The sequence below is a fragment of the Lepisma saccharinum genome, chromosome 14 (genome assembly GCF_977018435.1).
Source record: "Lepisma saccharinum chromosome 14, izLepSacc3.1, whole genome shotgun sequence".
NCBI lineage: Eukaryota > Metazoa > Arthropoda > Insecta > Zygentoma > Lepismatidae > Lepisma > Lepisma saccharinum.
Window position 1 is genome coordinate 58064569 of NC_139242.1, and position 13185 is coordinate 58077753.

The window sequence follows — 13185 nt, forward strand, 5'->3', positions numbered from 1 at the left end:
CCCATAAACTACTTTCCACAACAGCAGCTATAATTTTACATAGGTTAGGATTGTTAGTCTTGGTACTGATAGTTATTTTCGGCGCGTTCTTTCACTATCTTAGTGTACCTACAAACAGTTTTTACTAACAAAAATCTGCAAAATTACTCCGAAATTGCAGGTTTTAACTTACTTCAGCCATTCTTTGGGATCAAATATCTCAGTTATTTGTGCTTTCCTAACGCTGGAACCACTTTTACATTACGTAAGAAATTGAAATCTGTCAATTAAAAAAAAAATCAATGCAATTCTTGGGCAGGTAAAGTCGGTAAACGGCCCCACAGCAACTTCAACATTGAAGGACAAAAGAAATGGAATAAATTACAATTAAAATTAGGAAGTCAGATGATTTTATTCTCCTCTTATAATCCCCAAGATTTCATTTCATTAAAAAAAGTTCAGATTTCACATTCTGAAAATATGGTAGCTTTAATTTTTTTTACATTTTTCATGGCTTACAAGATTTCTTCTTGCCACTGAACCACATAATATTCTTCGAAATTAATGTTTATTCTCATTTAGTTGGCCCAAGTTCCTTTTGTTTTATTGAGATTTCATCATGCTGCGAATGCAATGTTTACATGGTTCGATTTCCATTTACATCTGTTAACACATACTGCAGAGTTTTAGCGATTGCTTAAGATCTTGTTCAATATATATGCTTTCGTGGTTAGGTTAGGCAGGTCAGGTTTGGTTCTCTTAGCATTAAAATAAGTCCTTAAATGCATACTACTAAGGTTCCAATATACTTCTACATTCATTCCCACTGGTCTACGATATTTACTGTCGCTTGTCAACGGACAATACCTTGTCCATGGGAAGCCAGGCCCGGCGGAAGAGAGGGTTGAACCGTGCCACCGCCCAGAGTGGCAAATTTTCAGGGCAGCAAAATTTGAAGAGAAGAAAAAAAAAAAAGCCTATTGAACACTTGAACATCATAATATTATCTAACTTGGGACTTAATATACAGAGTAAGTCAAAATGATGGACCCGATTACAGAAATTTATTCTGTGAAATCTAATAAACAGATGTTATTGTGAGACATGCGCTTCGAAAGGTTAACTTTCAAAGTTTAGTTTCCATGCAGTGTTTCCACTTTATACCGCTAGGAGTCAGCAGCGAGCAGGAAAATGGCGTTGACTGGAGAACAGAGATATTTCTGTGTGCTTGATTATCATGTGAACAAGTCTGTGATTAGTGTGCAATGGCATTTCCGTACCAAATATCGGAGAGAACCACCTACGGGGAAGGCCGGCCATTCGTAAGTGGTATTAACATTTCAGAGATTCGGGCTGCATCTATAAACGAAAATCGACTGGCCATCCGTCGACTGGGGAAGAGACAGTGGAACGAGTGTGCACATGTTTTGTGTGGAGTCCACAGAAGTCCACCTTCCGGGCAGCGAGAGAACTTCAACTTCCACAGAAAACTGTCTGGCGGGTTCTGCGGAAATGTTTACAAATGAAACCCTACCGCTTGCAACTAGTTCAAGCCTTAAAAGACACTGATTATGCTTTGCGCGCGTCCTTCTGTGCTGATTTCCTCGCATTAATGGAAACAGATGGGTTCTCTGAGAGGTTAATTTACAGTGATGAAGCAACTTTTCACCTTTCAGGGAAAGTGAATAGATGCAGCGTAAGGATTTGGGGAACTGCTAACCCCCATGAATTTGTGGAACACGAACGCAATTCTCCCAAAGTGAATGCCTTTTGTGCCATTTCCCATGAAAAGATTTATGGGCCCTTTATCTTCCATGAACGTACTGTGACAGGACTTGTTTTCCTTGATATGCTGCAACTATGGCTCCTTGCACAGCTTGCAGAGGATAGCGCAGATTTCATTCTCCAATTCGATGATGCCCCTGCGCATTACCATGGCAGCGTTCGGGACCATCTCAATGGGGCATTGGAACAACGTTGGATAGGCCGTGCATCTCCGGAGGATCGACCTCTCCTTCATTGGCCACCTCGTTCCCCCCGACTTGACCCCATGTGATTTCTTCATGTGGGGTTTTGTCAAGGATCTAGTTTACGTACCACCACTTCCAACAACATTGGATGACCTGCGTGCCCGCATCACAGCAGCCATTGCTGATATTGACCGAAACATGCTACACAAGGTTTGGCAGGAGATAGACTATCGGCTTGATGTGTGCCGTGTTACGCGAGGTGCTCACATAGAACACTTGTGATTTGTTTGAAAAAAACTTTGACAGTTTACCTTTCATAGCACATGTCTCACAATAACATTTGTTTATTATGTTTCACAGAATAAATGTCTGAAATCGGGTCCATCATTTTGACTTACTCTGTATAGAGGGTGACAATTAATGAACTATATGAAATAAAACGGAAATTAGACAAACCACGTAGTACACAAACTGTATTGCACATGTAAACAGCACTACAGACATTCGGATTTAGGTTATGACATATTCGATTTGTCTGCCATGTCTGGCGATGATGTGGCGCAGACGAACAGCAAAATTCTGCATGACCCGCTGAAGTGTCGAAACATCGATGACCTCCTGAATGGCAGTTTTCAGCTCGGCAATGATTTTGAGGTTATTTCTGTACACCTTGTCCTTAACATAGCCCCACAAAAAAGAGTCACATGTGTTCAGATCCGGGGAATATGGCAGCCAAGCGAGTCCCCTTCCAGTGGCCTCTGGGTACCCCAGAGCCAGAATGCGGTCCCCAAAATACTCCTCCAGGACCTCAAACACTCTCATGGTCCGATAGTGTCGAGCTCCGTCTTGCATGAACCACATCACAAACACTACCTGTTCTCTCAAACTTGCGAATCAAATTCTTGATTGTTAGCACACTTGGACCGGTTGTCTTTAACTTGTACTCGGTCGCAAACTTCCTTTGCGCTGCAATCGGACTGTTATTGCTCGCATAATAGGCCTTCATAAGTGATATACGCTCCTGCACGCTGTACAGTGACATTATCACTTGTAAATGGCCGACATCAACACGTTGCGTGCGCATGCGCATACGAATTTCCATCATGCCCTGTGGCCAGCCACGCAGTTTGGACGTCATCACGCGAACCGTTCAGAAATTATGACGGTTTTATTTCATATAGTTCATTAATTGTCACCCTGTACCAATCCACTGTTTTGAAGGAACATATCAGTAGTCTCACTTTAAAACCATGAGTGACACAAGGGGGGACAGCAGATTCGATGCCTTAACTCCGGTGAGATATGACATGCTCTTTCAAATAATTGGCGACAATAAAACTGTCCAAATGGTCGCACATAAGGCTCAGTGTATTGCAAACCAATTGTGTGGCTTTACATTCCTTTGCTCACTAGTTATGTGGTATGACTTTTTACTCCACGTAATGTAATGAGCAAATGTCTTCAAAACATTACTCTACGATGTGTTAGATGATTTCATGCAAACATATCAGCACTTTTATGATATTAGCAGTGGCAAGGTGTGACATTTTTATGTAGTCATCGCAAGATTTGCCGAATGTCAGGATCAATATTTTAACCAGGAAGGCAGAGGGGGGGGGGGGGGTTCAATAATTTTGCTGGATAAACGGCAAGATCATTGCCCTTTCAAATTTAAAAGCTCACTGCAATACACTAGACATATAAACGGCAAAAGAATAATAACAAATATAATAAGCTGTCCCATGCGATGAGAATAATGAAATCTTATTAGTATTCCTTCTGTAATTTAATATAAAAATTGACATTAATGAATTACAATGTAAAATACGCCTAATTAAGTTAAAATCTTAAAGAGAATTCACACCGAACACACACGCGACATGTGACACGAGAGACATGTCACTTGGAAGCCAACATTCAGTAATCAATGCAACCATTAGAACCAAAGAGACACGGCACGATGCACGTGTCATGTGTCGCTTACGTGTCTCTTGGACTGTGCCGTTTTCTCAATACCGTGCAGCATGTTGCTTCAGTTTGTTGTTCGCGTATGCGCAGTGAATGCTTCATTGCAACTAGCTATATTTAGACTCTGGAAGATAGCCCCGCCGGGATCATATTTGAACCTCTAATTTGCTGATATAATAATATGCATATCATTTCTCAGTTTTCTCATACACAACATGCCTCTCCCAACTTGCACAAATTTTACAACGCAATTTACATGTAACATTGTCTCTTGTTAAGTGACTAATACACTGATTAATGCAATTATAGGTAACAGTTTAGTATATCGGAAACACATTCAAATCGGATGTTTTGTGTTTCGCATGGTTCGTACTTACCAATTGTGTATTGCGGAACATAGTTCTAGGTGCCATTATGCTTTTTACACGAAAACAAACACAATTTTTCACATACAGAGTGATTTCTCTGATTCCTTTCCTCGCTTCCGTAACACACAATATGGCAGCCACATCTTGACTCAAGTTGTGGGTATGCAGTGTTTCCAATCTTCTTCACCGAAAAATACATACTAACGTGTTAGTCACCGGTGGAAATTGTACATTATGCACGGTAGCTGACGGATAGCCCCACGAATAAGGTTAGGTTAGGCAAGCATATTGAAAAAAGGGGTTTGGAAACACTGACAGAGGTTACGTCATGAAACGTACGCTGCATCCGGTTTAGGTACGGGAGACAAATGAAAACAATGGCAATTGTGCAACGGTGAGATATTTCTCTTGAAAAATACATGATTTCCTGGTCAAATAGATTCCACGATGAAAGAAAATACCTCACCGAACGTTGTAAACCTTAGACAAACTCATTTCTGTAAGTGGTTTCTTCTGTAAAAATGAAGAAATGTGTTTCCGTTATATGAAACTGTTACCCAATTATATTGGTACAATCATGCAAACTGAGCAAAGAAACTAATGTCGCGTGCATCTTGTCTCTTCGGTGTGAAACTCTCGTGTGGCGTGTCTCTTCAGTGTGAATTCTCTTTTACTTGTACAGAAACTTTAGCATCCCTGCTTTCTTGGTGAATTTGTGAAATCTACAACTCATACATTTCTTTATTTCCTTTTATTACTCCAAGAGAGGTCTTTTTCAGTGGATAATATGGCCAAACTGCCCATCGGCAATAATAATTTAGCTAAACGGAAAACTTTCTTTGCAGTTCTATAAAACATTATCAGTTCATTTCTAAGACCTTGTGAATCAAAAACATTTGGATTAAATTGTATTTCCAAGTCAGCAAGCAGATTTTCAGGAAAAATGTTTCTTTCCGAATATGATTTGAATTTTGTTCAATTTTGAAGTTAAAATAGAGCAAGTTAAGCAACAATGAGAAACGGCCAGCTGCATGACAGGTTGTCAATAGCAAAAAAGAAAAAAGAAAGTCTTCTGTATCTTCGATCCAGCGCTAAAAGCCATGCCTGGCTCCGTGTGTCGTGACTGGCAACTGCCGAGATCAGCCGAACCATCCAATGTGCTAGTCCCAGCACATTGGTTTTTGCCTTGGCCACCGGATTGGTCGCGGGTAACAGCATTGCACTCTAGAGGAACCGTCGCGGGACAGGACTCTCACTTCGATGCACTAAACTTTGTGAATCCCTTGCATATTTCTAGCAGTTTTATGCTGCCATTTGACTAATTTCGCACAAATTTGGGAATATTCTGACTCCCTTTTTTTCTGGTTCTTCCCTAATATATTTAAAGAATAATATTTTTTCTTGTCTTTGTCTCAAAAGTGCAGAAAACTTGCCGGAATGTTAACACATTAAAGTTACTGAATTAAAAGATAAACGAAGTGTTTTCGGTTATAATAAAACAATTATACCAAAGGAGACCTTAAACTGATAAAGGGTCATGATTTTGCACCTAATATGAGTGTAGAACATCGAATTTATTAACTTTGTCGGTAACCGTGGCAAGTAGTGAACAAAGTTCTTTTTTGAAAATTAAGGCTAATAAAAATACTATCTTCGGTCAATCATGTCTGAAACAAGCTTGTTTCCATTTTATGCAAGATAGCATTATACAAATAAGAATATTACATCCAAAGGTAAAGTTCCCTGTGCATATATTTCCATGTCATGAAGGCATATTTAGAAGGCCACACACATTCTCGATCTAGGCCATTTTGTACGTGATGTGATTAGTAGACATCGGATTTTAGGTTTTTAACCTATTTTTTCCTTTACAGGTATGTAAGAAATAATAAGTTACATCAGCATTTCGTTAAAAAATGCAACAACTGATTATGCACCTAAATCAAGTCTTTTTTTTTAGGTTTCCATATATTTTTAAAGGCTTTACAGGATGTTTATGTCACACAGAGACATCTGCTATGATTGGTCACGAAAAAATTCAATGACAAACATGTTTGAAACTTTCTCTCTGTCAATTTTCTTTCTTCCAAGTCCATGGTGATTTTTCAAAGCTCTGAACAAAACAGAATGTCTGGTGTCAATGTTACCTATACAATCCAAAGTGGTCTGATCTGTGTGGTATTGCTCACTTTCGTGCTTTGTGGCATCCACACCTTGCCAAACTAACATTTCAGCATTGAAGTTTGCACCACTGACTATGTTTTTGTTGAAAGATTATTTTCAGCATATAAGATGATCCTCACAGACAAAATTGTGAAGTTTGACTGTGGATAACATGAAAAAAGATTGTTGCGTAACTATATGGCGAAGAGTGGATTTTAATAGCACATTTCCAATGGTAAGTTCTGCCATAGCTGTAGGGTTAGGCAACACACATAACATTATGCAAGATAGTGCGTATCTCAGGATATAGGCTAGGTGTCACATTTTCATTGCCGGTGACTATACCTAATCAATATTTTTCAGGAATTTTGAACTATTTTAAGTTTTTTAACCTACTTCAGGATTTTTCGAGCCTAAGATTTTTAAGACCTATTTTAGGATTTTTAGAACCTATATTAGGGTTTTTCGAACATATTTTAGGATTTTTAGAGCATATTTTAGAAACCTAAAAGCACACTTTTTAGAACCTAAAAATCCAAAGTCTAGTGATCAGCACCACTCTCTGGCCAACTTTACCTCCCAGGGTTGCCCCCAGATACCCATTAAATTTGAAGCTGGGTGAACCCCAGAAATGCTTTATGCGGGAACAATGCAGGAAAGAATTCAGACCTCAGATCACCCACGTGGGAGATCTGGGAATATTACACGTCATTCTTTCAAAAATCCAATCATATCACAGACCTACAACGGTGAACATATGAAGTGAAGCGATCACTCCTTTCCTAATACTTTCCTTCTTTCCTAAATTTAAGATACATTTAAGAGAGAGAGAGAGAGCTGGCGAGAGCTGTAGCTTTCATAAAATATAATATAAAATTAGTGTCGCATTTTTTAAAGATTAACAGTGGTCGATATATCCTTTTGTGCTTAATAGTATTGAAATAGCGTAACAAGTATCATTATTTATTTTATAGTTTGATGTTTTACTTAGGAATATATTGATTTTTAATTTCCCATTGCTGGGTAATGACGGGGAAGGAGGGGGGGGGGGCTGAAAGAGAGCGGGATCTGATGCCACCGCCCAGGGTGGCAAAATGACTAGCGCCAGCCCCGTGGGGGTATGATTGCACAATATAGAGAATGTCTCCAATTCCTTTCCTACTTCTTATACTCACTAAATATGCAGTCCTGGTAACGTATCTGCACGTGTAAAAATTGTACACTTACATCTATATATGTTGCGGTAACGGTTAAGATTGGTTTATGATTTCTCCTAGCACAAAGACTAATTATCGTATAATTTTGGAAATCATTGTCCTACGAAATTTGAACCTTCCTTAAAGTAATGAGCACTGTTTGGACTCGAAAAAATTATTTATGTTGAAAAAAACAACTTGAAAATTACCTTACGCACTTCTCATGGACAAGATATTTTCCATCGGTGACAGTAAATATCGTAGAAGCGTGGGAATGAATGTAGAAGTAAATCGGAACCTTAGTAGAATGCATTTAGGGACTTTATTTTAATGCTAAGGGAACCAAACCTAACCTAACCACAAAAGCATATATTGAACAAAAACCTTAAGTAATCGCTAAAACTCCGCAGTATGTGTTAACGGTAACAGTATGGTATAGGGAAAACATATTTTTTCAAATTTACAGGAGAAACTACTTACGGAACTGAGTTTCTGTGGACTTTTGAAAGCTCATGGAAGTGTTTTCTCCCTTCGTTCAACTTATTCGGCCGGTAAATCATGCATTTTTCGACATTAATGTCTCTCCGATGCACAAAAGCTCTTGCCTCCAATACGTTTGACTACGTGAACCAAATGTTCCGTGCGTTCAATGACGTAACCCCCGTTCAGTGTCTCCAAACTCGCCATTGCTTTGCCAGAACATGACAATTTTAACTATGTTTGCCTAACCTCACAGAACCTAACCTACCCTTGCATGCATGATTTGTGGGGCTATTTATGAATGGTTTGTGGGGCTATCCATGAATGGTGTGTGTGGGGCTACAGGTGCATGGTTCGTGGGGCTATTTATGAATGGTTTGTGTATTTAGGATTGGTTTGTGGGGCTATACATGCATGGTTCGTGGGGCTATCCGTGAATGGTGTGTGGGGCTACACGTATATGGTTCATGGGGCTATCCGTGCAGTTTTCGAACCCGGAAAAAATACAAAATGAGTAACACAAAAGTAGGTATTTTTCGGTGAAGAAGGTTGCAACACTGCATACCCACTGATGATCGACAACGCTAGTCAAGATTTCTCTGCCATATTGTGTGCGAGAGGAACGATCAATAATTACTTGATATGTGGAAAATTGAAGCTATATTCGTGAAAAAAGCAAACTCCCACCTTAAACAATGTTTTGCAGTGCATAATAGGTAAGTACGAATGTAAAAAATGACGAAATGAACGAGTGAAATGTGTTTTTCTTATACCATACTGTTACCTGTGTTAACAGACGTACATCAAAATCGAACCATGTAAAAATTGCATTTGCGTAAGGTACAATTTCGAAGTTTTTCTTTTCAACATAAATAACTTTTTCAAATGCAAACAGTGCTCATTACTTCAAGGAAGGTTCAAATTTCGTGGGACAATGATTTCCAAAATTCTACAACAATTAGTCTTTCTGCTAGGAGAATTTGAAAAAGATCATAAAACAATCGGAACTGTTAGCATTTAGTTTATTTCATTCGCTTTTCTGACCCGTTTGCTAATCGCGAAGACGAGAATGATATGACGAAGGGACACTCACAAAGAACACCCATGCCCAGATCAGGATTAGAACCCGGGACACCTAGCACGTAGCACCGTGTGTTAAATACTTCACCTTTTTGCTTCATTAAATTGGTAAAACTATCAAAGCCGGGAATCGGATTTCTTCAAATTCACAGGAGAAAGTACTGGTACTACTTTACTATACCTGAGACACCTGTGAATCATTTCTTTCGCACTTTTTTACATTGCTAACGTACTATTCTGCATTCCGGAACACTTATTTAGGTGAAATAATTGAATTTCTTAGGAAAGTAATGTATATTTCTTACATTTACGAGTACTTACTGTTCTTGTTTATTTCCACACACAACATGGCGATAGCTTACCGTTGATCGTTCGTTGAGCCAGTGTTTTGTCGATTTGGAGTGTGCATGCAGTGTTAAAAATTAAAAACACTTTAGGAATTTTAAATTGACTTTTTTACTTACTTACGGGGACGAGGTATGCCTACTACGTTAGGTTCCATTAGCACTCCTTTCGTTCAATTTAGCGCAGCAATAGCGCGTACAGTGCTCTCGTGTAAAAAGCAAATGGCGGGAGCAGGAATAGCACGTCGGAGAGATTTTCGTATAAAACCACATGGATTCGCATTAAAATGGACCAAAACTACATTCCGGAACATCTACACCGCTTCAGAAAATGATTTCCGTAAGTACTTTCTCCTGTAAATTTGAAGGAATCTGTCTCAGGTATAGTAAAGTGTTACCAAAGTACTTACAGAATTGAGTTTCTGTGTAATTTCGGAAGGTCGTAAAAGTGTTTTCTCGCATTTTTCAATGTATTTGGCTGCTAAATCATGTATTTTTCTATGATAATGTCCCTCAGATGCACAAAAGCTGTTGCTTGCATTTCGGTCCATGTACTTGATGACGTAATCACCGGTAAGTGTTTCCAAACACAGTTTTTTCACTATATAGCCCAACCTAAAGCAACCTAATCTTACTGTGATGGTGCGTGGGGCTATCGTGAATGGTTTTTGGGGCTATTCGTGGATGGTTATACGATCCACAATGGTTTTTGGGGCTATTCGTGGATGGCCATACTGTCCCGAATGGCTTTTAGGGCTGTGTGTTAATAGTTTTTTGGGACTATGCGGGAATTTTTCTGTTAAGTAGGTTGAAACACTGCTTTGCATTTTGAAACACAACGCTAGTCAAGATTTGCCGGCCATTTTGCGTGTTCAGGAAGCGAGAAAAGAACGAACAATAATTACTCGGTATCTCGACAATAGATATTAATTTCGTTAAAAAAAAAAGCGAAATTTCTTGTTAAACAATCTTTCGCAATGCAGATTAAGTAAGTACGAATGTCAACAATTACAGAATAAACGAGTTACAGACAATTCCCGGCTTTGATAGTTTTACCATTAAATTAACCTTACATTTACTACTGTATTCACTCGCGACGAGGAAGCAAGAAGACGAAGAACGGATAGGGAAAATGCGTTCCTAGCCCTCACTGAAGGTACCATTCAAGCATTCGCCTGGAATGACCCGTGAAAACATTGATAAAACTGTAGAGAAATTGTCGGGATTTGAACTTGGACCTCCCGTTACGAGAAACCATCTCATTACGGTTCTACTACAAATTATCTTTGAATTCATAATTACCTTGTCTGTAACCAGTGGAAAGTAACTAAGTCGAGGTACCATTAAATAAAATGGATCAGGAGCTGTTACAGAATCAACCTCCGCAGAATCCAATTGAAAACAGACGGGAAGACGTCCTTCCCAAACTTCTCGTAGAACCTCTCTGTCATCAGCCATTTTAAGCAGGTTCACTTCACATACTCAACGTAATGTTTATCATATTCATGTTGAAAGAAGTGTTCTCTCCCTCACACTAATAAGAAGACCTATAACTGTAAACTATCCATAACCATGTCTGAAGTTACAAATATTTCATTTTATTATTTACTCGTTCAACACCCATTTGCTGTTTCCATCTGGTTTCCAGTGTGCTCGATAGTGATACTGAAAATGTATTTCATTCTTTCCCATGATCCCAATCCCGAAGGAACAGGAAGAAAAGGAAAAGGGGGGGGGGGGCAAACTACGAACCTGCAGTGTGGGTTTTCACTTTGCAGCACGATAGTTGTGTTGTGTGGTCCTTGCACTTCAGAGAAGCAGCTATTCTCCCCTTTTAATACGTGGGAAATTCGATGTTGGATGTGGTGTTGCAGTGGCGTGCCCAGGGGCTTGGGGTTAAATCGTCACATTGCATTCATGCAAATAAAAAAAAATGATTTTTTTCCATAAATGTGATTGAGTGTCATCATCAATGCTAAGCAGTTTATTTTTAATTACATGTGCAAAATTCAAACCTAATGCTAACTACAGAAGCCAAATATTTGAGTATTGTTTTGGATCAACATCTGAAATCACATTAACATGTTTCAACAAAAACACTACCCTGTCTAAATATCTATGAATGCCTATACACGAAACAAAATATTAATACTTGAAACTAATGAAGATATACATAACTACTATATAACACTAGAAATGAAGACTCTCCATAAGAAGGGACCAAAAAACTCAGCAGTTGACCTGAACAAGTTGCCAAAAAAATTAAGACATGAACCAAAAGTGGAAAGATTTAAATGTAAAATCAAATCAGTGCTAACACAGCATGATATTTACTCCTTACAAGAATATATGGGTGTGACATTTGCCTAATAAATGTAGATGGATATACAGAAATATGTATTAAGTATAAGTGTGAAGGAATTGCAAGGGTGTGTATAAACATAGTATTAAACAATAATGTCAATATAATAGATTAGTATACATGCTTCATTTGTGCTGTACTTCATGTTTAAAAAAAAAAGAGTGAAAGGACTGTCATACACCTATATATGTATCTAACCATACACATTCTATTGTTAAGTTACAATATTATGTATTCCACTAATACATGTCCTTGCTCCTGATGTACCAAATGGTACGAAACCTGTAGTCCTTGGATGCAAATAAATCAAATCAAATATTATTTGAAATTAATGGTAGTAATGCACAGGAACTCTTTTGTTATTGAAAAGCAATTATAGGAGAATTTTCTTCTAATATTATTTGCCTCCATATACAAGGGTTGTTCAATAACTTTTTTGAGTGAGAGAAGTTTATGATTTTACATTTAAATAAAAATTTGGAATGTCTGCTCTCAGAGGATTTTTTTTGTTTGAGGGAGTGCCACTGACGTCGGAGCAGTAGCTTGCAAGATGTCGGACTACGTGGACGTACGGTTCAAGCAGCATGGTGTGATTGAATTTCTGACTGCGTAAGATGTTCCACCTATTGATATCTACCTTTGGATGCGTGCCGTATGTGGGGAAGCATGCGTTGACGTTAGCACAGTCAGGAGATGGGAGCTGGCTGTACACACGGACAACCCAGCCACAGCCACTTTGAAAGACAAGCACCTCAGTGGATGTCCTGTCTCTGCATTCACTCGAGAAATGGTGGCACGTGTTGATGAACTGATTCATGGTAATCACCGCATTAAGTAGAGGGAGATCACCAAAGAGACATAATATTAATGATGACTAATGAGAAAATACTACCTGATGAACCAGCAGGAAAAAATGGGTTAAAAGAGAAAATTAGATCAATAATTTAACATACTTATTAGAAAACCCATTTTCTTTCCTACTATTCCTTCACCTAATTCAGACTTACCCGCTGCCGGTGCGGTAATTTTCTGCAAACTCAAAATATGGATTTGGCAAATGCAATGTTATTTGCAGAATTCATAGAGTGGAAAATCAATTACTAATGTAAAAGTTTCTCAGACATTTAAAGCTGTCTGCGAAATACATAACAAACGAGGGTTGGTAGTCAGCATTCCTCGTAAAGTTGGTCAACAGAGGAGAGGCACAAGTGTAATATTCTTGCAAATTCACCAGAAGGTTATTTCAGATCTGCAGTTTTCATTCCTTTATTGACT

General features: G+C 38.6%; 1 protein-coding gene across 1 annotated transcript in view; it reads right to left on the reverse strand.

Moving 5' to 3' along the window:
• Positions 1-11190, reverse strand: part of Atg5 (autophagy protein 5) — a 32772-nt gene extending 21582 nt beyond the window's left edge. Inside the window, exon 1 of the mRNA XM_083134983.1 lies at positions 10851-11190. Coding sequence (XP_082991109.1) covers positions 10851-11006 — 156 coding nt within the window. The 5' untranslated portion in view covers positions 11007-11190. The remainder of the gene's footprint in view (positions 1-10850) is intronic.
• Between the last annotated feature and the right edge of the window lie 1995 nt (positions 11191-13185).